Consider the following 25,829-nt stretch of genomic DNA (forward strand, 5'->3'; position numbering starts at 1 on the left):
AGGCACAACTTTCCTTCCCCAAACTGCTTAAGAAGGTCAACCAGTTGGCAACACCTATTACTATCCTATGGATAAAGACAGCAAACGGGAGAAGGAAGCTTCTCCTTAAAGTCATATTCAAGGAGTTTTGTTTTTTTTTAAAAGCTGTTTAAGAAACCAACGTTAATTATCTGTGTATATATCTGTCCCCTCTCACTTATTCTTAGGGTTTGCCACAGAGGAATAAGGGAGGGAGGGAGCTCTCAATATTTTTACCTGCAAACAAGCCATTCAAAACCCTTTCTTGAGTTCAATCAGTTAGCTTAATATTTGGCTCCTAAATCAGTTTGATCCTGACCTGGTTTATCTTTCTCAAAGGTGACAGTGCCCTAATTTCCAGACAGAAAATATTGTTAACCCCTCTCCTTCTCTTTCCCTGCCCCCAATAAATTACTATACAGTGAATCTCTAGTTTTTCTCAAATAGGATCTTGCACTGAGATTGTTAAAAATGCAATTACATTCTTTCAAATGATTCAGAGAAATAAGTGTGTGGAGAGAGCATGTGTATACACAAATATGGCAAAAATATTAACAAAAGGTAAATCTTATAGGTGAAGAGTATACAACTAAGTATTCATCCTACTATTCTTGCAACTTTTCTGTGGGATTGAATTTGAAATAAAAAGTAGAGAAAATTTTAAAATAAAACCGGCAGTTTTATGAACCCCATGTTAAGCCTGCTGACCCAGCACCTCTGGGAGGCAGGGCCGAGAATCTCACCACTGCCCTGGATAATGCAGTCTCAGATGGTTAAAAGAAAATATGAGGTTAAAGAGCAAGCAACAGTTAGAACGCTCACATCATACAGAGGGGTTCCGGACTCCCACACACATCACTAACCCACTCGAGTTACTGGGAGAAAACCTAGAACCAGCAGAGGTGCCAACCCTGTAAGCTCTCCTGGCCCACCAGGAGTGGCGCTGAGGGTGGCCACAGCGGGGCCAGACACAGGACCTGCCCCCATAATGCTCTACGTATTTGGGGTGGGGCTAGGAACCTCGAGGCATCTGTGTGACAGCAGTGCTTCCAGGTCGACAAGGTGGCCTTGTTAGCAAGTGGGGGAACCTCTGGAATTCAACCTCCAGTCTCAGCCTGTTCTTCCTTTGAGCTAAGTCACACCTGCTGAGCCAGCTTCTTGCCAAACCACAAAAGGGGAGGAAAGAAGATTCCAGAGCTGATTGATTATGTCAACTCACCTGTAAAAAGCACGTAACAATTGTCTGAGATGTTGTGTCAACCTATCAACAAACCTTCCTATCTCAGATGAAGAGACCGAGGCTCAGACAGTGAAGAGAGTCGCGGCCAGGGGACGACAGAGCCAAATCTGGGCCCAGTTTTTGGCCAGTCGACTTCATGGTTTATAACCATTCACAAGAATATATAGACTGTATGGGAGAACAAAGAAGAAATCACAGGGGGTACTCCTAGAAGCAGAGATGAGATGCCTTTTAACTTCAAGAACTTCCACAGAACAAAGGTGAGGGATAACACATGTCAAAACCTCTCAAGGAGGCCTATATTTAAACTGGGGGAAGGAGCTCAAATTATAGGCATTGTGAATAATGTTGGTAAACACCTCAAAGTAAACAATTAGCAGAAAGCTAGCTGTCACACAGGTAAAAAACTCCCTCAATGCTCAAAATTAGTAAGAATAGTCTATGAAAAGCAGAGAAATAGTCACGTGAACCTAACTTTTTAGCCAGAACTCAAGAGGGCAAACTACCAAAGCTGCTGGTAGGTAGGTAATGAAGCCAAGCTTCTCATTGCATGAAAGGCCAAACAAGAAAATCACTCACCTGAAAAATCAGTCTAAATACAAGAAGGAATACACAATATACAAAGGTTTTGTGATGCATCCACACAAGCACACTGCTCCTTGAAATTTAAAGAAAAAATTTATTGAAGATCTGAAAAACAATTTCTAAAAGATTGACTTTTCCAGAAAACTGTAGCTACACAATGCATTGCGTCTATCATGTTAAAACGTGCATTAGACACAAATACAAAAACCATGAAACAAGCCACCATTCTTTGACAATCTGAGCAAAGATAAAATGCCTAAGGAACAACATGGATGACTTGCAAAGGATGGGCTCTTTACTGTAAGCACCATAAAAAAAAGGGGGGAGCACAAATGGATGAGTGTGTTCAGTTATACACACTGAATTGAACCTTTGGCACTAGGAATCAGAGCATTTTGTCATATAGCATTAACACATATTATAAAAGTGCGTAGTGTCAAAGGAATAGAACCACCAGCATTCAAAAGCAGCTTTGTCAACTAAGCAATAAAACACTCTACAGTACGTCTCTCTGTTGTCCATCATTGAATACACTGGTAGCAACTTTGAAATGAAAAAAGAAAAGAAAAAAGGAGCTGTAACTCCTTTTATTTTCTGTTTAAAATCAAACAGAAAACAAACATCACTTCTGTTATACACTAACATTTCCAAAGTACATCATTTGTACAAGAGAAGGACTAATAAACAAAAATGTGTTTACAGAGATCCAAACAAGCGTGAGTATAAGCGCCTCACACAGCTTTCCGATGGTACTCAGGAGGAGCCACTTCATAATCGCTGGCACTAAACAAAGTTGCCGAGTTCTTTGCCAGGTATCTAAAAATGAAATATTCATTACAAGCGTGAAAAAGAATCATATTTTGATACTAATCTCTTCTCAATTATATACAAAAGCCACACAAAGCACTTTAAAATATACTAAAATAATCACAACCTCACAGTAAAACTATGTAACTGTAACTCAGGTAAATAGGGTTATGTACCAAACAACACAAAAAAGGATATATAGTCCAGAGTTACTCCCCGTATTTCAAATAAAGAACAGGAGTCACCAGAATACCAACCTGAGCACTTGGACTACCTTTAAGAAACAGGTGTCTAAAAGAATAACATCTAGGTGTTTTCTTTAGCTCTCTGAAATCCATCATCTTAAATACAGATTCAGAAATTGACCAGTAATTCTCAAGTTTACACTTGGAATTAACACCATAAAAATCAAAGGGACCTGAAATGTCCAGTAGCAGAGCACTTCCGTTTCATAAAGTGGGAGCAGAGAAAGGATGTGAATTCATCATTGGTAAAGCAGACGATAAAGCTGTTTAGATTCCCAGGTTCGCGTTGGTTTTAAAATTATTATAAAATACACGATGCCATTTTAAGAAAATTCAAACACAACTATATAAAGTAGCAACGGAAAACTCCTTCTCTCCCAAAACTATGCCCACAAGACAACTCACTGTTAAGTATGATCCTTATTTTTCCACATCTATTCCAAAGACTGAAAGTGTTTCTCTACAAACCAGAGGAATCATACCATACTCTACTGCAATTTATTTTTTTTTAACTGACACAACATGGACATCTTTCTTGATTCATATATTTAGACCTACCTCATCTACTAATAACGGTTTAAAATTCTTCTTTTTTTTTTTTTAATGCAATAAACATGCTTGGAAATCTTTGTGCCTTCAAGTATTTCTACAGGATAAGTTCCCAGAAGCCTAACTGTCTGGTCAAAGGGTAAAAGCACATTTAAAATTTTTATATGCATTGCCAAAATGCCCTCCAAAAAGCTGTAAAAAGCAGGATTGCCCTTTCCTCCATTTCTCCAAAAATATAAGCCAATCGACAAGAGGTATTTTAATTATGTTAAACATATTTTAAAGGCCTTTTTACTGACATTTCTGTGAATTTCCAATGTCTACTTTTCACTGTTTTGTTCATCTTTTTCATATTAAAACTCCTTTGTGTTCAAGATACCAGCCCTTTTAACACGTATGTGTAACATATATTCCCTTCATCTTTTTTTTTTTTTTTTTTTTTTGCGGTATGCGGGCCTCTCACTGTTGTGGCCTCTCCCGTTGCGGAGCACAGGCTCCGGACGCGCAGGCCCAGCGGCCATGGCTCACGGGCCCAGCCGCTCCGCGGCATATGGGATCCTCCCAGACCGGGGCACGAACCCGTATCCCCTGCATCGGCAGGCGGACTCTCAACCACTGCGCCACCAGGGAGGCCCTCCCTTCATCTTTAAGAGCTTACATTTGCACTTACATTGTTCCATTAACAATGTATCTACTCTTGTACCAATACCACACATTGTTCTGTTTACTTTAGTTTTATAATAACATCTATATAATGTCAATCTATCACAGAGTAATTTTCAGTACACTAGACTAATTCATGTTTTTATTTCAAGCATTAATCTTTAGACTTACTTTAGAAAATCATGAAGATAATTCAGTAATAAAGCAAGGCTCTTCTCATCCAGAGGTGTATAGGCCAACATTGCTCCAATACGTACTATTTAAACAAAAGAATTTAGTCAGTTACATCCAAGGTAGCACTATAAGCATGTATTTTAATTACATTAGCAAACGCAACAATCACTGATTCCTTTAAAGTATATGATTTTAAAAACTGACTTTGGATTTTACTATATTAAAGTTCAAATTGGAACTAAATCATTATTTTTGAATGTTATTTTATGTTACCCCTTGATATAAATTAGGAAAGACAAAAATATTAAAGGCTCAAAGGAAAACAAGTGAAATTGTTTTCTAAATGGCAGTATTACCAAATAATCTCAGTAGATGTGGCGCTCCATACACCTGGGACATGGGCGCATCAGGGTGATCTGCGAGGATTTCAGCATACTGTGGTCTCTCAAATTTGTAGAGCAGCTGAGTGCCCAACATTACATTGAAGTATTCCTTGATCCCTGCCACAACTTCATTAACAGCATACTCCCTGATAAATGAATAAAAATATTTACCTTCAAAGCAGGTCACTGAAAAGAACTGAGAGATCAAGATTAAGTCAACCAACATACGGGTAACAAATTAAAAGGTTAAACTAATGACGCTGAGCCTCTACGGAACAGATTTTTAAAACAGAGATTTAGTAAGAAGGCAAGGAATCAATTCCAAAAATAGACCAGTGGTGAGCAAACTATAGCCCTCAGGCTAGGGATGGTTTTCACATCTTCGAATACTTGTATTTTAAATGGTTATATAGGTACTTAGATATAGCTTCGATTTTACCTGCAACACCTACTTATCTGGGCCCTTTAAGAAAACGTTTACCAAACTACAGTGAGGTTATCACCTCATACCTGTTAGAATGGGCATCATCAGAAAATCTACAAACAACAAATGCTGGAGAGGGTGTGGAGAAAAGGGAACCCCGGGAACCCTCTTGCACTGTTGGTGGGAATGTAAACTGATATAGCCACTATGGAGAACAGTATGGTATGGAGGTTCCTTAAAGAACTAAACTAAAAATAGAACTACCATATGATCCAGCAATCCCACTACTGGGCATATACCCAGAGAAAACCATAATTCAAAAAGACACACGCACCCCAATGTTCACTGCAGCACTATTTACAATAGCCAGGTCATGAAAGCAACCTAAATGCCCATCGACAGACGAATGGATAAAGAGGACGTGGTACATATATACAGTGGAATATTAGCCATAAAAAAGAACGAACTTGGGTCATTTGTAGAGACGTGGATGGATCTAGAGACGGTCATAAAGAGTGAAGTCAGAAAGAGAAACACAAATATTATATAGTAACACATGTATGTGGGACGTAGAAAAATGATGAACCAGTTTGCAGGGCAGAAATAGAGACACAGATGTAGAGAACAAACGTATGGATACCAAGGCGGGGGCAGTGGCGAGGGTGGGATGAATTGGGAGATTGGAATTGACATTTATACACCAATATGTATAAAGTAGATAACTAATAAGAACCTGCTGTATAAAAAATAAAATTCAAAAAAGAAAAAAGAAAAGAAAACATCTATCTGCCAGCCAAACCCCCTAAAGCAATAAAATTCTATTTTACTAGTTTCTGATGGTTTTTTTTTTTAATTTATTCTATTTTTTATTTTTGGCTGCGTCGTGTCTTCGTTGCTGCGCGCAGGCTTTCTCTAGTTGAGGCGAGCGGGGCCTACCCTCCGTTGTGGTGCACGGGCTTCTCATTGCTGTGGCTTCTCTTGTTGCGGAGCACAGGGCTCTAGGCGCGCAGGCTTCAGTAGCTGTGGCTCGCGGGCTCTAGAGCGCAGGCTCAGTAGTTGTGGTGCACGGGCTTAGTTGCTCTGTGGCACGTGGGATCTTCGCAGACCAGGGATCAAACCCGTGTCCCTTGCATTGGCAGGCATATTCTTAACCACTGCGCCACCAGGGAAGCCCCTGATGGTATTGTTTTAAAGTACATATTTCAGATAATTTATTTAGAAATAATGTTTGGGGCTTCCCTGGTGGCGCAGTGGTTGAGAATCCGCCTGCCGATGCAGGGGACATGGGTTCGTGCCCTGGTCTGGGAAGGTCCCACATGCCGCGGAGCGGCTGGGCCTGTGAGCCATGGCCGCTGAGCCTGCGCGTCCGGAGCCTGTGCTCCGCAACGGGAGAGGCCACAACAGTGAGAGGCCCGCGTACTGCAAAAAAAAAAGAAATAATGTTTGAAATGTCTTTGGGTATACTTCAAAGAAATGTATATTCTTACTTATTATCTGTGTTTCCTCGAGATTTCTTGTAATTTGCATAATCCTCTAGAATGGAATCCACATTCTTCTTGGCAGGAAGATAAAAGAGCTATGAAAACAAAAATACACTTGAATACTAATATCTTCTTTTTCAAAGGAAAAGTATACTGGAAAAGCTTTAACGTAATAAAAGATGACCTAATAGTATTATAAAATAGAAAAGGGCACTGTTCAGCACTTAAAGCATGGCTAATGTGACTAACTAAAAATTTAATTTTATTTAATTTCAATAGCCAAAAGTGGCCAGTGGTTCCCATACTGGACAGCATGGCTCTGAAGACTCAATCTGTTGGACACATTACACTATTACTATATATGGAATACACTTGCACATAAATTTACCTCTGTGATATTATCAAGTCATCATGTATTGTATAGTATTATGTGCCAGACCCTGTCTGAAGCACTTACCTGAATATTCTCTTCAGCCTCACATCAATACTATGAGGTTGGGACCCATTATTCCACTAAATGTAAACACTAAAACACAAAAAGGCCAGGTAACTTGCCCCAACTCAGTAAGTGGTAGAACTAAGCTAAACCTAGCAGTTTAGCTCCAAAGGCAAATCAAGAATCAAACGCAGTCCACATACTGTACAGTATATGACTGATGTCTATGAAGTTTCATAATCCTCACACAGTCCTTACTTCTCCCCTACCCCTGCTTGTGCTATTTTAGAAATTGGTTCTTTTGTCCTGTAGAGTGCCTCATTCTGGACTTCGATGACTACCCTTGTGATGTTACATACATACCTCATAATGTCCCTAACTCCTGTACACAAGTAATTAGACCTAGGGTCTTGTCAGTTTCAGGTTCTTTTTAGAGGTCACAAATACCATGCAGGCAGTATTGTGTGCTTCCTATTACATTCCATTAGCAGCAACATATGTATGAGACAATATCCCATTTTCAATGATAGTAAGACAGGAAATACATGCTTGTTTTTATGGATTTTCAGAATAATGTGTTCCTGACCTAGCAACTGCCAACAATGAGTTATCTTGACCTTTAAAAAAATCATTATAAACTCATGGACTTCGATATATGTACTTTGTTTTTAATCCCAAGTCCTTTCTGATAATCAAATTATTCAGTCCCTGCATTAAAATACTCATCAGTCATACTTTCAATATTCAAGTCTACAACATTTACCTTTAGAAAAAAATTTTTTACACTAGCAAGAACATATCATATATATTACAATCTGTGTAGCTTTCAAGTTACCTGTTTTTGCCGGGTAATTAAGTCCCAGTCATCAACAAGCCATGGTTTTAGTTCTTCAGGAATCTTTACTTTAACTTCAACTCTGTTCATGAACGTTTCCTCCTAAACAGAAAAAAAGGAAGAGTATTAAACATCTGTCCTTTCTTGCTGAGTAACAGCTCCAAAAGTGCTTTTTAAAGGCTTTTCTGAACCTTTAGAGCCTCTGGGTATAAATTAATGATTTAACTCAAATGGACTGCTGGAATTGTCATTTCAAAACTGATAAATGGAAAGATCATATAGCTAACTCCTGGGAGAAAAGAATCTTATCTTGATTCAATGTCAAAGACAGGGCTTCCCTGGTGGCACAGTGGTTGAGAGTCCGCCTGCCGATGCAGGGGACACGGGTTCGTGCCCCAGTCTGGGAAGATCCCACATGCTGCGGAGCGGCTGGGCCCATAAGCCATGGCCGCTGAGCCTGCGCGTCCGGAGCCTGTGCTCCGCAACGGGAGAGGCCACAACAGTGAGAGGCCCGCAAAAATAAATAAATAAATAAAAATAAAAACAAAGACATTCTATGTCTTTTCATGTGAAAGCAAATATTCTTTAGCAAATTTCCTTTTCCTCTATAAATGACCACTCCAACTTGATGCATTTTAGCTTAGTATTTTCAAATTTACTGATTTTGAATAGTCATACCTCCAAAGACAAGCCCAAACACGACTATCTTAAAGTTACATCTTTAATACAGAAAATTAAATGTACTGTCTTCTAATTTGTCTTCAATAACTGCCTAAAAATACCTAATTTTTAGAACATACCACTGTTTTAAACCTCAGCTTCAGAAATGTAAACGACATTGGTTAAAATTTTAAAACTCCTATTTTCAAATTCATAACTTTGGAAATTATAAACATAATAAATTAGAAATAAGATATTTTATTCACTTATGTAAGAATCCTAAACTATTGTACCCACACATACACGTGGAACTGATAGGCTTTCCTGGCATTTTTTGTGGGTTTACTAAATCATCTTGGGACACACTAAACCATTTAATGTGACCTAGCTAAGTCTATTCAGTCTAATACCAAAGAAATATTTAGTGTTGTACATGAACACAAAGCTTCACAACGAACATCTGATGATGAGTTGGGGGTAAAATCTAGCAGGAACATATCTAGTGCTACAAGTGAAATAAAGATGTATACAAATATATCCTTTATCCAAAAAAGGGGAGTATTTTCACTTCAGTAGTTAACCATATTAGCAATGCTTTTGAGACAATCAAAGTTCTATGACTTTTATTGTGTTGTAAAATGACAAGATTAAAAATTCTAACATGCTATATATTCATAAACTTAAGGAAAAACTCACATTTTCAACAGTAGGATCTACGCGGGCCCTTTTCTTGCGAGGAGGCTGAGGTGTCTCACTGGTACTGCCACCATCTCCATTTCCAGGTGCTGTAAAAATTTGGGGGTCAGGAAGGGGTATTTTTAGCTTAATAAATGAGAAACTCTGTTAAGGAAACTAGTTTCATGACATACCCTCTTTTGACTTTTCCATTACATTGATTTTACTTAAATCTACATTAAAGAATCATATTCCTACCAAAAATATAACTTTTATAAACAGCTCTACCAAACATCTAGTACAAAGCGACATTTAATATTACCATCTTACATTTATTTTTAAAATGTTATTGTCTCAGGATCAGTCATTAAGTAACATAACAATAATAAACGCTTACAGGCTTCTCCATGGTAGAAAGAGTATGAGTTCTCTACTACTACGTACCTAACTCTGTAACATTGCTGTGACTCATATTTGAGACCATCAACATAAGCTTACTCTAAAACTTCTTAACTTTAAAAATTTAACAGTGAATTCAAAATGCAAATATTATAAAAGGCAAAATAATTTAAACAAAGTTAATATTCTTACTTTTCTGTTTGTTCTTTTTTGTCTTCCTGAAAGGAGGGAAGAGAAAGAAGAAAGATAAGTAATTATTGCTAGTAAAACTGCCTCTGTTTAAATTCCTTTTACCAGGTTAAGTTCATAGAGAAATACTGCCTTGTTTGCTAAGATCAGGCAGGAATCTTATTTCCTGCATATTCTCATTCACTACTCAGACACAAGGACTTTTACTGATAGTTGGCTAAATCCATATCTCCCTCCACATACTAGAAAACCAAACCAAAACCAAATCAGGAGACTTCCTTCCAGGGTTATATTATTCGTTTGTAAGTTTATAGCATGTTAAGTGATAAAAATATACTTCGGGATAATATTATTAGTTCCACAAACACAAAAAAAAAAGCTCCAAAGGTTAAAATATTTTCTCCCAATTACTTTAGTACCAGCATAATTTGATTTTAGATTTGTATGTTTCAGACCAATCATTACTCCACTCTCACTGGTCCAAATTCTTTCACTTTATTTCGTCTCAACTATATTCCCTCCACTACAACACCAAACACTCTGTTCTCCCATTTGTAGAACAAAGCTAATGTCTTGGTTATCATCTCTAACAGCAACTTAACTCATGTTTATTTATATACACACTAACAAAGAGTAAATTAGTAACTTTGATTTTATACATAATTGTTTCTGCAATACAAGGAAAACAGTTTACAAAGCCCACGATTATAGATTATGCTGGAGGGACCATAACAGAACACCTGAATATTTTTACTTTTCTACAGCTTTAATACTTACAAATGTTAACTACCCGTATTTATTTAATTTAGAGCTTGGGGTTCATTTGATGACTCAACATTAACTTATGCTGGTTATAAACACAAAAATCTGGCCATCTGATATTACAGGTTTTTCCCTCCTTCTCTAAGGTTATAACTTCTGTAACACTAATATTTGTTGGACAGTATTTCTGAGTCAGATTAAACCATGAACTTTTACATGTCAGGAACATGTGCGGACCAAGAGAAGCCAAGAGCCCTTACACTCCTTTCTTACCCAGTCTATACCAAAGAATTAAAGAAAAAATACTGACAACTGATCTCAACTCTAAAGATCTATAAACTATACTTCAATGAATACCAGTCGTAAAGACTCTTGCTTCTGGCTTCCCTGGTGGCACAGTGGTTGAGAGTCCGCCTGCCGATGCAGGGGACACGGGTTCGTGCCCCGGTCCGGGAGGATCCCACATGCCACGGAGCGGCTGGGCCCGTGAGCCATGGCCGCTGAGCCTGCACGTCTGGAGCCTGTGCTCCGCAACGGGAGAGGCCACAACAGGGAGAGGCCCGCGTACCGCAAAAAAAAAAAAAAAAAAAAAAAAAGACTCTTGCTTCAACCTTCTTGCTTGTATTAATTAAACATGCGAGCTACTTTCTCAAAGTACGCAATGGATTTCATACAATAAATAAACTGCTGGTGTTGTCTGACTTCCTATTTCTAAGCCTCAGGACTAAATGTTATAATCAAAATATTAACTGTTAGATTCAATGTATTTGAAAGAATAACTGAAGCCCAAAGTCATTCTTGAGACAAGTCATGCCACTAAATAATGAACAACCAAAGTATACTTGGAAGCCAAAGCACTAATAAAATTCATGTATATTCACTATTAGTTTATAAAGAATAAGCACCCAACCTTAAGGACCTAGATGTCAACAAAAAAAGGTAAATCTGGTTCTCATATTTTCCAACCAGATGCATACATGTTTATGTATATTCAGAGAAAGCTACAGAACAATTACCAAACACTAAAGATGGTGTAAGGTATAAAACTAAACATTAAATATTAAAAATTGTATCAAAACCTCAAATCAAAATGAAAGAATTAAAAAATAAATAAATCTCCAGGTTTACTCAGTATTTTTATTTTAAAATAGATCTTCTATTCTACCAGGGCAAAGCAATACTTAAAATTACATGATGCCTTCCTAAGTACTCAGATTACAATCTTATCAAAGTGTCATGTTCCCACTAAAAGGCAGACTCCTTGAGAAAAAGACTCACCCAAAAAGGTTAAAATCCCAAACATTTCAAAATGCATCGTTACCTTCATTACTATCACCTAATTTTTAGGTAGTAAAGTCAGACTAGTTAGGTCTAAAAGCAACAGAATATATACCTCAAGGAAAACATACTTCTCTTAAATCAATCATATTTTAGAGCACGTTACTTTTGATCCTTTGAAAAGAAGGACATGATGGACCACTCATTAAACCTAACTGTTCTTAAAATATTCAAGTGGCAAGAAAAAATGATCTTTTAATAAAAATTATGATTCTTTATGTTCTTTTATTACACTACCATTCCCACACTGGCTTTCAGGTACATAAACTTATTACACTAATGTGTGTATGCACATGACTTGCACACATAGGCTTATTACCAAGATGTTCTAAATCTTAAGTGTTAACAAGGAATGGTTTTCTTTTTCTTGGGGGTTGAGAGGAGGGGGGATGATTTGAAACCTTAACATCTCACACAGTAATCATGGGTTTCAAAAGGGGAATTAAAACTAATACACATATTTAGCACTACTGAAAAAGCCAATCTATCTCCCAAATCTCAAAATTTGTGTCCTGATAATTCAACTCTATACTTGTAAAAGAAAACACATTACACGTATACATATTTAATATAACTTAAAAGAAGCGTTGTAATGGACTTCCCTGGTTGTCCAGCTGTTAAAACTTCACACTTCCACTGCAGGGGGCGCGGGTTTCATCCCTGGTTAGGGAACTAAGATCCTACATGCCGCCTGGTGCGGTAAGTAAATAAGTAAATAAGTAAATAAATAAATAAATAAATTTTAAAAGGAGGAGGAGGGTTGTGAATGTACTTAATGCGACCCAATTATACACTTAAAAGAGTTAAGTGGTAAATTTTCACGTTATGTATATTTTACTACATAAAGGAAATATTCCTTTACTAAATAAAGGAAAGGTGGGGGGAAAAAACTGCTAAGGACTCAGTATGTAATTAAGGAATCAGTATGTAACAGGTATTTTCAGCAACCCAACACCAAGGGGGTTCTCATTGGCCTTTTTCCAATCACAACAATGTTCCAGTTTTCATTTTCAATAAATCCTAACAGAAGACAATGTGTGTCAAGTTTGAGTTTCACAAACAGTATGTAAAATTAAAACAAAGATAGAGCCTCTTACACTTCAACATTTTTCTGTTGCAGACCAGAAGTCTTCTTTCCAGGGGCAGCCCCTCTCATCTTCCCCTCTGCATACTGCTCCCTTCAAAAATAATTTCAATAAAATCATCTTAAAATGAGTATTTATGTGGAAAAATAAATTGATCACTTGATTCCATTTTGAAATTTATATTCAAATTGAAGTCCCAAGCCTATACATATTGTGGTACAAAGTTTTTACTTAACAAGTTCAACAGAGAAATAATGTATTTACAAAAATCAATTCAAGAAAGGAAGAACAGTAAAAAGGCCTAGGATTCGGCTCTTCCATACTTATGAAAATTAAAATAAATGTAGTAAAAAGTGACAACAGATTCTCATATAACTGAAAATTCCATTTGTTTTGAAATTCACCAATCCCAATTTTTAAAATCTGATCCCATTGTATCATTTCCATTTTCGTAATATTTCAGTTTTGAAATTAAAACAAAACAATTACCCTATAGACCACACATTCTTTCAGGGTTCCTTTTCTTAGTGTGCTTTTTCAGAGGTAAGTAACAATGGGGAACCCCCCCTTCCTTTCTTATTCCTCCCCCACGAAGTGTACCTTCCAAACAGCCCAAGAGATAAGACCGTAACAATGAGTTTGCAACTTCAGAAATTTCCAACAACATCCTGCTCTGTTTTCTACCTACCTCTAAGGACAGACTCCAGAAATGATATGTATGCTACTTCCTTTCCCCAGGAAAGGCTTTTCTGATCACTTGAAGTCAAAGTCATAACACAGCAGCTGATAGGTCCCAAGGATCATTTTAAAGGCAGGCAGCCAACATGACTTCCATTGTGGATTTCATTTCCAAAAATTAACTTACAGGCATTTCTCCTGATATTCATGTTGCAAAACAAACTTACTGATTGGCTTTTTGAAGTTCTCGTTGTTTCTGCAAATTGGTGTCCACGTATTTGAGTACTCTGCTTTCTGGAACCCATTCATCCCAACTGAAAAAGAGAAAAGTTAAAATATCATTCAAAACTATTTCGTTATTACTCAGACTCTGTCCTCCAATTATGTTTTGTTAGAAATACAGGAGGCAAGACTTTGGACTTCTCTAAACTAATTTGACAAACTGGCATTACAAATTCGTTCTCAACTAAAGTGAAAATCTGTTCTGTAAAAAGGCAGTAAAGGGACTTCCCTGGTGGTCCAGTAGTTAAGAACCCACCTTCCAATGGAGGAGATGCAGGTGCTATCCCTGGTCAGGGAACTAAGATCCCACATGCCACGGGGCAACTAAGTCTGCACACCAGAACCACTGAGCCATGCGCCACAACTAGAGAGCCCGCATGCTGCAACTACAGAGCCCACACACCACAACTAGAGAAGCCCTCATGCCACAATGAAAAATCCCATGTGCCGCAACTAAGACCCAGTGCAGCCAAAGAATAAATAAATAAATAAAAGTTTTCTTAAGGCAATAAACATATTCTCAGAAGCAACATTCCAAATCTAAACTGCGAGTCCAAAAACAGATTATTCAAATTGTTTTTTAAAATGGCATAAAAGCATGGCATTTAGCATAAGAGTCCCTAAGCAACTATCCTTACAGAATAAAGGTACCTAAAAGAACTTTAATTCCAAAAAAAAATGAGGCACAGGAATCCATAATAAGCTGACTTCTTAAAGAACTAAAACTAACTGGCTGGTTACCTGTGATACAGAATTACAGAACTCTCTGTGCCTTAGTTTCACCTGTAAAATGAGGATAATAGTACCTATCTCATAGGATTGTTATCAGAATTAAATAATACATATAAAACATTTGAGAGTTTGACATAAAAAATAAACACTCAAGGTCTGTCAGAAACATATGAGGAGGTCTACAATACGGAATACCATCTAAATCAGCTCAGCCAAGACTGTAAATTGAAGTGTTACAATGGTTATCACTCACTCACAAATGAATACACCAACTTTCGAGGCAAAACCATTCTTGGTGTTGTAAACATCAAAAGATAGAACCAACCACTCTCTTACTAGTTGCTAAGGCCTTCTGGCCCTTAGAAAAGCTCCTTCAAAACAAGATCTTTTTTTAAAATTTTATTTTATTGATGTATACTTGATTTACAATGTTGTGTTAATTTCTACTATACAGCAAACTGATCCAGTAATATGTATATTTTCATTCCTTTCATATTCTTTTCCATTATAGTTTACCATAGGACACTGAATATAGTTCCCTGTGCTATAGTAGGACCTTATTGTTCAGAACAGGATTTCTGATGTGGCTTTTTTTCCAAAGGGGAAAACAAAGATAAGATATTTCTTAGGGAATGCTGAACTTTTTGTGCAAATTTTTTCCTCCTGCTGATGGAGCTCCTTTAGTGACACAAAGAGATGTATGCTCAAAGTCTTTTATTTAATAATTTCCCACCTTTGACCTCTTATGTAAGACAGCCAAAAGAAGAATAAAAAATAAAAAGCAACCCTCAACATGATCTCCTAGAGAAAACTTGAAAACATGCATTTACCTAGAGGTCAGGAGGGGGTGGTGTACTGAGGGAGCTCCTTCAGGAACAGGAAAAAGTGCTACAATATCCTCACGTGTCTTCAAAGTTTTTTCAGAGCGCCTGGGCCTCACAGCACTTCTGATACAGACAGCATAGTACAAAGTAATCTCAGTAACTAGGTGTAGAATTTAGCTTAAGCTTTAAGATTTATTTACAAATATAATACTTAAATGTCTGTGTCAACAAATTCCAATAAGGTTTTTGAAAATTGAGAAATATCTTACTATCTATTCTGCTTTTGAAAAAGTATACATTTACTGAAGTTTAAGAAAATTCCAGTTTGGAGATTGAGCTTTTGTTGTATGCTTTTCTGAAAGTACAGTATCCTATGAACTGTACTCAAAATGAGGATCTTATTCTTATATCTGTTCCAATTCTCTCTGAATTAAAGGGAGCTAGCAAATTTTTATTTACCACAAAGTTCCATTTTAGAACCTTGCAAATTCATTCCCCTGATACAAAATGCATCTAAATAAGAACCTTGATCTAAAAACCAATTCTTGAGTTTCCTTCACATGTCAGGAGCTGAAAACCCTTGCTGAACCACAGGAAAATGAAATGACAACATGTTTTCCTCTGAAGAACACCACTACTAGGGTAGTAACTGAAGGCCAAATATCCAGAAATTTTTACATATAGCTCAAGCATAAAAGAATTTCAGAATTTTCTAAAGGTAGCTTGTCATTAATTCCCAAAGTCACAATGATCCATGGCACTACTTACACAGCACTAAATAAAAACATAACATACTTGCTGGGTATTTGAACAACTCCTCCTCCTTTCTGTATGGATTTAAAGGCTTCTCTAAATACATTAAAGATTAAAAATTTCAAAATTCCGTATATTCGGGCCTCCCTGGTGGCGCAAGTGGTTGAGAGTCCGCCTGCCGATGCAGGGGATACGGGTTTGTGCCCCGGTCTGGGAGGATCCCATATGCCGCGGAGTGGCTGGGCCCGTGAGCCATGGCCGCTGAGCCTGCGCGTCCGGAGCCTGCGCTCCGCAACGGGGGAGGCCGCAGCAGTGAGAGGCCCGCATACCGCAAAAAAAAAAAAAAAAAAAAAAAAAAAAAATTCCGTATATTCATCTATATACCAAAACAACTACAAAAAACACATCCTTGTTAATATTCCTCAATACGTCTACAAAAATATAAAGATCTCCAATATTTAGTGCTATTTTTTCCTTAATTCTTTTTACAAGGAGTAATATATAAAATGAAACAAAAAACTATGTACCCTATCATTTATTTGTTACTAGATAACATAACAAAGGAAACAAAGGTTTATTTTCAAGCAATACTATCAGAAAATGAAAGCATTTTATGTATTTCCACAATTTCTTATAAGCTACTTAAAACCCAGTCTTCACACTGTACATACCTACATGTAATTTTATAGAAAATATTATACATGAAAGAATTAAGCACAAAAGCTGTCTTCACTGCTATTAAGACGAAATCCTAAAACAGTTAAAGTGTACACGGGGATGGGGTTAGACCTATTGCATAAATTTGCTATTTGCTTTTCTTTAATTTCCTGCATAGACTTCCCATAAATGATATGCATAAATAAGATATTCTATTTCCTATAGAGAACTGAGATTCTCTTTATATCTTGATATACTCTCAACTTTACCTGATGTTAACAGAATATTGATATGTAACATATTAAGTCTAGTAAAAGGCTGAAATACAGTTTTAAACACTTCATTTTTTTAATAGGGAAGAAAAAGCCATAAACTACACTGGGATCCAGAAGATAAACAAACTTTCCTGGATATTAGACTCAATTTAGCATTAATCCTGAAATCCCATTTAAAATCATAGACGTTTACTTCTATTAAGACCAAAGGAGGGACTTCCCTGGTGGCGCAGTGGTTAAGAATCCGCCTGCCAATGCAGGGAACACGGGTTCGAGCCCTAGTCCGGGAAGGTCCCACATGCCGCTGAGCAATTGGGCCCGTGCGCCGCAACTACTGAAGCCTGCGCGCCTGGAGCCCATGCTCTGCGGCAGGAGGGGCCACTGCAGTGGGAGGCCCGTGCACCACAATGAAGAGTGGCCCCCGCTCGCCACAACTAGGGAAGGCCCATGCGCAGCAACAAAGACCCAGAGCAGCCAAAGATAAAAATAAAATAAATTTAAAAAAAGACCAAAGGATTAAAAGCCCACAGGGTCACTCTGAGTTACTGTATTACCAACATATCATTATTATAAATATTTTAATTATCATTAACTGTAAAAAAATCATTTGTTGAATGTGCTTTTACACATTTTACATCTTCACCTTTCTACAATTATACTAATGGAAGAAAAAGTAAGGGTCTGGTATTTCGTCTTAGCTAAAACCATTTTGTGATAAAATTTTCTAACTAATAAATAAAACTAACTGGGTTGGTCACCTGGCTATGGGACTGTATGAAAGAAGACCAAAGTCACAGGGTCAGTAAATGTCAAGGAGAAAAGCTCCTTCCAAAGCAAGAGTATTCATCAAATCAGATGGCAGTGCTCACTTGGAGAGCTACCAGAGTATGGCTACCAAAGTATGGCTAAGGTGACACAAAGCTTTAAAATCTGCTAGAAAACAACTCCTCAAGAACTACACTTTCTGGCAGTACTATTTTTGGAGGACAAAACACCATTAGTAAAATTAAAATCCTCTCACAATAAAAATTATAGGCTATTCACTCACAAGCACCATAAATGAATTAAATTATCAAATGTGATATTTATGGGCCCCAAGAGGAAAGACCCATCACTGACAAAGAGCTCCAATGGCTAAACATTCTAGAATGGGTTCAATCTATAACCACTGTCCACTCCCAGCAACATCACTTCTAAAAAAGAAAGAAAAGTTTAACTCTTTGGGGTGCAAAATTAGGTTCTGTAACTAAATTTCTGTACCTCTGCTAAGTCATGCTAAAAAGTGAACCACATGAATTCACTTTGTAAGCATTTAATTATGCTTCCAAAGTTCAAAACATGAGCTGGCTAATACTTCCAAATCAGGCAATCTTCCCCCACCCCCTTTTCTAGGTAGAAAAAGCCAACTAGCTTTGAGTATAACTGCTTGAAATACCATATGTAGTCACTAAGTTTGTGTTAAGGCAAAAAACTCAAGCTGTCCTAAAATGTACCAAAACCAGAAAATAGTTGGGCTAATTATTATTAGACACTATACCGGAACACAAGAAATACTCCGAAGAATGTAAAATAAAATGGCCTGTAGGGGACTTCCCTGGCAGTCCAGTGGTTAAGACTCCAAGCTTCCAGTGCAGGCGGCGTGGGTTTGATCCCTGGTCAGGGAACTAAGCTAAGATCCCACATGCTGCGCAGTGCAGCGCAAAAAAAAAAAAAAAAAAAAAAAAAGGCTGTATACCCTAATTTCTATTCTATTTTCATCACACTACAAATGGTTCACCTTTGCCTCAACATGTATTTACATTAAAACTGCAAGAATTAAGAAGCATATGCTTGTATCAATCTACGACACAAAGCTACCTTGTTAATTATAAATAAAACATTGCTTTTAAAGATCTAATACTCACTTTTTATTCCAACCACTGTAATGTATAAAGTATTTCACTTGTTTATCCTTTATGGCAACCTTTACACACTGAAATAAAAAAGAAAAAGTTCACTTAGAAATACTGAAGGAAATAAAGAAAAGACTACCTGGATAATTTTCAAGTATCCAATCTTTCGAAGACAAACTACACTTAAACTCTCTGGTGGCCAAAATGAACATAATAAGATGCAACTCTTTAAAAGAACATTATTTAAGCCTTCAGACTACTTAGGTATTCAGAGTTATAAAACTGCCGAACAGTCTTAAAATCTGTTGGAGTCAGTCCAACAAATCTGAAGAACCATAAGCACAAAAGGTCCCCCTAAAACCTTTAATCACTGGGCTAGATAAGCTATCCAAGAACGCTAATGAAAACAGTACTTGTGCTTTCTCTAAGTCCAATTAGCCAAAAGCTACATTTATTTCAAAAATAAATTCAGCTAAAGAATTATTAAATTCTTTTTAAAAAATTAAAAATAATTTTGAATAATTTGAATCATTAAAAAATTTCATTAGTTTACACAAGGCAATAGCTGTTCTGCTGCAGATTATCAGCAACTAGCAAAGTGACAGATGAAAAACATCTTGTGTTCTTCTTAAAAGCAGCCAAACAAATTGGATTGAATCATTAGGAGAAGTCATTAACTATGAAAAAGTGAGGACTGTCTGGATTTAAGTTTTTATCAGATGCAAATCAAGAGAACCACAATAGTTTAAGCTATTTCAATCACCATTTAAAATTGTTCCCTGGAGTGTTTCTGCTGCCAGAGCAGAAAAATCTGCCAGTCCAGTAGAGTTTGCCAGAAGTTGATACAACAAAAAAAACAGTCAAGGATATAAATGATAAACAGGACTTAGAATATACTATAAGCTGCAGCGGTATTATACCATTAAGATATACATACACACACACAAAGTTCTTGACCATCTCCATGAATCCAGTTTCAGCCATTTTATAACTTTAAAAACATACATCCACTATGTATTCAAAATAAGTAAAAAGTAGTGAAAATGGTGTCACACTCACACTTTACAGTCTTATTTTCAGAGACATAAACTATTCACCAAGAACATACGTAGAAATTGCTGTTAAATATTATACTGTTCAGCATACTGTTCTTTTTAAAAAACTACCACTGTAAAAGAAGTTGACACACCTTAAATATTTGTGCTAAAAAAGTTACCAGAAACAAAATACTAAGAACACCTTTGATTTCGTAATGCATCATTCCACTTACCTTTGGCTAAATAGAAAATCAGTTATTACCTGAGCACAACACTGATACAGAGAAAAGGGAAAGGGAACCCCCCAACAATTCAAACTTTGCCAAACAATCCAACAAGTAAGTTAAACGTACTCATTTTAAATGTTAGTTTTTACCTTTAACGTAACTACTCAGTGCTTACTCAGCACATTATATTTGCAAATAAAGTTAACTTTGGCAGTATTTTCTCACAAGTCATTAACTACAAAATGCTACTTTGCTCCCATTAATAGTCAATTTTCTATCTTTCCCCTCAAATGCTCTTTCCAACTACTGGACCTTTAGCAGCTCAGTAAGATGAATGGCAAGACAGCAATGTTTTATAAGACCCACTAAGAAAGCAGTAAGACACCCATGAAGAGAAGATGAGGAACTATGAATCTATGAAAATCTATGAAAAAGGCAGCTCTCACTAAAGCTACCAACCATTGAAAACTGGTATTATCCAACCAGTAATTTCAGCCAACTCTTCAAGAGAATACAAGTTTAATACCTTTGCTTCATAAAGAAGAGGCCCATGGAAGCACAGCACTCTCTCACCTGTAAAAGTAAAAAAGACAAAAAAAAAAGCACTGGGTTAGTTGTGATTTATCTTCACATATAAGAACATGCACATCTGGTTGTGATGGAGAGCCATCACACTTGTACCATGGTATTCCTCAAAAAAGTAGGCAAGGGTTTCCCTGGTGGTGCAGTGGTTGAGAGTCCGCCTGCCAATGCGGGGACATGGGTTCGTGCCCCGGTCCGGGAGGATCCCACATGCCGCGGAGCAGCTGGGCCCATGAGCCATGGCCGCTGGGCCTGCGCGTCCGGAGCCTGTGCTCCGTAACGGGAGAGGCCAAAGCAGTGAGAGGCCCGCGTACCGCGCAAAAAAAAAAAAAAGTAGACAAGTGGGTAAGGCAATGTATCCATCAACGCTTCAGATCAAACTTCAGTACAACAAAAACACCTTAGAATCTGATGTAAACAACAAAAAGTAATCAGGATATCAATCTATTAAAATCATCAAATCATCTATCACCTGCTAAACAAATTAAATCTACTGTAGCTATCTACTGGCAGAATTTGTTTATTTTTCAATGTACTGATACATGTGGGATTTAAAGACATTTTAAGTTTAGAACCTTATGCTCTACCTGTTCCTTCTCTGCTTCCAACCGTCTTAAACTGATTAAACTAAGAAAAACACTCTGTACATAAAAATTTCAATGTGCATCAGATACAGCTGTTTTTTTAAAAAAAGAGGTCCCACTATGTCCAAGCCTTCAGTGTGTTCAATGATGTTCTGGGTGTTGGGCTGCTTCAATGGGAAAAAGAAAAGAAAAAAGAAAAAAACCCAGACAATTCTAACCTTTGGAACTTACACTCTGTGTTGCATCTACCATTAAGACTTGCAAGACTAAATAAAATGTTAGGAACTGGAATAAGATCTGGAAGACACCCCTGCTCATCAGACAAATCAGGCAGGCAATTCCTGGCAGTACCTTAAAATATCGTTTGATTGTAGAAGAAATAGACTTCTCACACTATTTTCGGTCCACTTGATTTCAACAGGCCCAGAGGTAACAAAAGTGCCAAGAGAGTCAGCTTTTTCAGCTCTAAAATTAAATTAAAATAGCCTACTAGCTCATTTCTGAAGAGACTACAGGGCAGTATAGGTGACACTGACATGTAACCAAACAGTTTTGCACAATTTACTGGATTTCCTATTTTAACTATCTTCATAAGCAGTTAAGAAGAGTGACTGATGAGCTACTTGGGAAGGTCACAGGGAAGGGCCCATGCTGAGGAAAGCAACTGGTAGGTACCAAAGCATAGATGACAAATTCTTGTGCAGTGGTCCACTCTGAGGAACCACTGCCTGAGGCTACTAGGCCTATGCAGAAAAAGTGGAGACTAGAAACAAGGAGACCAAAGACTTCTCCCAACTGTCAGGGATAAGAACAGAAAATAGGTATGAATCAAAAGCAGTGAGGAGGGGGCTTCCCTGGTGGCGCAGTGGTTGAGAGTTCGCCTGCCGATGCAGGGGACACGGGTTCGTGCCCCAGTCTGGGAGGATCCCACATGCCGCGGAGCGGCTGGCCCCATGAGCCATGGACGTTGAGCCTGCGCGTCTGGAGCCTGTGCTCCGCAACGGGAGAGGCCACAACAGTGAGAGGCCCACGTATAGCAAAAAAAAAAAAAAAAAAAAAAGCAGTGAGGAGGACAGCTAAGCCAAAGTAGAAACACTTTAAACTGACTTCCAGCATGGTGGGAGCATTAATGATAAAAGGAAATGGAGGGAGGGGTTTCTGATCAATTTTGAAATGTTACAGTGGCTACAGGACAACCAAACTGGACCCATCTAGTAAGTAGTTGAGTACACGTGTCTGGAGTGCAAGAGAAAGCTAGGCTGGAGCCACTGCTGAATACTGTGGACAAGAATGAGACCATGGGGCTATAGATAAGGTATAGGGCCTAAACAGCAGCACCAAAGATCAGACCTATTTACCTAAATTTAACTCTCCAGGTACTCTTTAAAGGCACCCTGAAAATGGCCTCACTCCCCTCTCACTCCTTTTGGCCGCTGCCTCCAAAGACAATTGCACTGAGGCTAAGACCCTTTGACCTCCATTCTAGCTACCTGGCCCTAATATCCTGTTGAAAAAATATACAGTAAGTTGAAGAGCATGACCCAGGATAACAAATGCCTATTTTTTTTCATGGAAGTGTTAATTGGGGAAGGAGCAAACCACAGTCTCAGATATTTTTAAAAGATCTTTCTTCACTCTTAATCCTTTCTACTATCAAACTACAAAGGTAATTTTGCCCAATGCTCTAAAATTCCAAGGGTGATGCGATTCCAATTCCCCATGCTCCCACTCGTTTGCTTCCTGGGAACATTACTCAAATTCCAGCATCAGTCAGTCTCCTAACAAGCTAAGAGTCCTCCCCCTGACAATGGGCTAGTTGCCCAATAGCTTTCTTTACCTTATGCTTTAACATTTCAAGTGAAAGACCAAGTGGAGTGCAAAAGTCTGTACTTAAAAACTGCTTATAACATGTTGCACCATTATTAAATAAAAAGTTCCATGTTTAAAAGAACCATTTAGAAAAAAAACTGTTTCTGATCATTCGTATTTCCACCATTACAGAAGCTCAATTCTTCTGCAGTGTTTTAATATAATTCTGTGAGTTCCAACAGAATATTCGTTTTTCCTTACAAGATATTCTCTGAAAATATCTTATAAATAATTATAATTTCTTAAAGATGGTTACAACTTTGACACAAGAGTAGAAAACATGTCTGGAAAGTAATGGTAATGTTAAGTGCAGAGACTCTTGGGTAGCTTTCAAAACCTTACAGATACACTAGTTCATACTCTTCTCTAATTCACCACTATAGCAGCACATGGATTCTCCTTCGCTGTTATCACTCTTACCATCCCTCTAGTTTAGAACTAAAGCACTTCCTCCAGCAAGCCAACCTTAACTGTCCCACACCTGGGTGATCTTCCTTTGATAACCTACAGTGGGGATTAATTTTTTGTGCCATGGACCCTTCACAGTCCGGTTAAGCCTTTGGGCCTATTCGCAGAATTTTTCTACAAACACGTAAAACAGTATTACAAAAGAAACCAACTGTATTGAAATAGTTACCAAAACATTTAAAATATCACGTTCTATAGTTTTATATGAGCTCCTTAATGGATATAAACATTTAGCCACTGATCCAATAACTACCACAACTCTGAAATAATGACGAGCATACATTACATCTCAATGTATCTCCCACCACTGTAATGCTGGGACATGAAAACATACAGCTAATACTACTGTGGGGTTGTGTTTCTTTGTTTGCTTTGCTTATTTTGTGGGGGAGGGGTTCTAACATTCACAACTGAAAAATACTAAATTTTAGTTAGACAATAGAAACCACAATTTTTTCCTGTCCAAGTTCACGGATCTTCTGAATTATAGACACTGACCCTAGATTAAGAATCCCTGCTCCAAAATATCTGGTTTAAAAAAAAAAAGGCAATCTATAGAAGGTAGTAACACAGCTTCTCAGCATGAGAGAAAGCAGGTATTAAGAGTCAGTCATAGCAAAAACACGCTTGGAAACGTCTTAAATATTCCAGAGTTACAATATACTTGGGTTTTGTGTAAATGACTAACGCACATTAAAGTTTGAAAATCGCTACAACAATTTTTTGCAGACGTCTCGACATCTACGGTAACTAACACATCCATAATAATGAAAGGGAATTTTAAAGTGTTCTTGCTTGCCTCACAGAATTTTACTTCCATTTTAGTTTACTCCTAAATCTCCACTTTAATATAAATTATTAGATACGTTAATTGTGGAAATTCAAGAGCTGTCTTCCACTGGAAATCAGGTTCTACCGTCGGCCAAGACATGTCGATCAAAGACAATAAAAACTCAACTTTCAAATCAGTTAATCAAATACTGCTGCAATTAGTCAAACAACTGCTGTACTTAAAAGATAACAGCAAGGCAATGGGACTCATAAGTGGAAACATAATACCGCGTTCAGGTAGCTTTTATTTATTGTTTTAAGAGCAACCGCACAGGAAGAGCGCAGTCACATCCCCATAGGATCTTGGCACTCGGCTTTTCGGTAAGCAAAGAGACGCCTGCCGGCAACACAAAGCAGACCCAGACGCTCGCGCTTTTTCTCTCCAGTTCCCACCCACCTCCCTGGGGTAAGCGTTGGGGAACCGGTTCCCGCGCGGCAGCAGGCGAAGAAGGGGGCGCTGTATCTGCCCTAAAGCGGCGTCGGCGGCCGGGAGCCGGGGACCCAGGCGCCGGCGGCCATGATGGCGCGGCCATCTTGCAGCAGCCATTTTACAACGCAGTTCTCCCGCCCCGAGACGCGAAGCCCACCCCCACCAGCCGCAGCCCGGCGACTCCACCGAGCGCGACCACCTCCGGACTCGAGGCCGCCCCAGACCGCCAGGCATTGGCCGCCCACGCGGCCGGGGTGCTCCGCGCCGGCGCCCGAAACCGCCGCCGCTGCCTCCCCTCCCCCACGCCACATCACTTCCCCTGACGGCCGCCATGGCGCGCCCGTCGCCTCCCTACAATAGGCTACTTTCTCCGCGCCCTCTTCCTCAGAACAAACACTGCACTAAGGCTTTGCCACGCGGTAATGGCTCCCTCTGCCACTCTAACGCCTGCCTAACGCTTTCGCTTCACAAGGTATTTTCTCCTCGTGATGCACCGAAATAACCCGCCGCAATGCGCTTTCCCCGCACAAAGCCCTGTCCGCCGCCTCCTCCGGGCGCAGCCCTTGCCACCCCCGGCCCCCAAACCTCAACCACCCCGAGCCCGCCTCCCTCTCCTGCGCCGATAGATGCCTTTTCCCCAGGAGCTCAGACTCACCCTCCTGGAATTTAGGCTTCGGGTCCTGCTTCGGCGCCATTTATAAGTGATTCGCCGCCGCCGCCGCCTCCTCCTTCTCCCACCACCCCCGACTACCGCCCCCTA

At 38.5% G+C, this 25,829-nt stretch overlaps 1 protein-coding gene across 2 annotated transcripts; it reads right to left on the reverse strand.

Moving 5' to 3' along the window:
* Nucleotides 1-1,917: 1,917 nt before the first annotated feature.
* MORF4L1 (mortality factor 4 like 1) lies at nt 1,918-25,829 on the reverse strand. Of its 2 annotated transcripts, XM_060097498.1 has the most exons (13): nt 25,725-25,829; nt 20,832-20,878; nt 19,054-19,121; nt 15,471-15,587; nt 13,854-13,940; nt 12,961-13,041; nt 9,767-9,792; nt 9,197-9,285; nt 7,841-7,942; nt 6,576-6,664; nt 4,638-4,810; nt 4,279-4,363; nt 1,918-2,659 (listed from the first exon to the last, which is right to left on the reverse strand). In XM_060097498.1, exons 1-13 carry the CDS (start codon nt 25,762-25,764, stop codon nt 2,575-2,577), a joined length of 1,089 nt encoding a protein of 362 aa, XP_059953481.1. In that variant the 5' UTR covers nt 25,765-25,829; the 3' UTR covers nt 1,918-2,574. The 2 variants fall into 2 exon arrangements, with proteins under 2 accessions (XP_059953481.1, XP_059953482.1); XM_060097499.1 differs by lacking the exon at nt 15,471-15,587.

Source organism: Mesoplodon densirostris, chromosome 4 (assembly GCF_025265405.1).
Source record: "Mesoplodon densirostris isolate mMesDen1 chromosome 4, mMesDen1 primary haplotype, whole genome shotgun sequence".
NCBI lineage: Eukaryota > Metazoa > Chordata > Mammalia > Artiodactyla > Ziphiidae > Mesoplodon > Mesoplodon densirostris.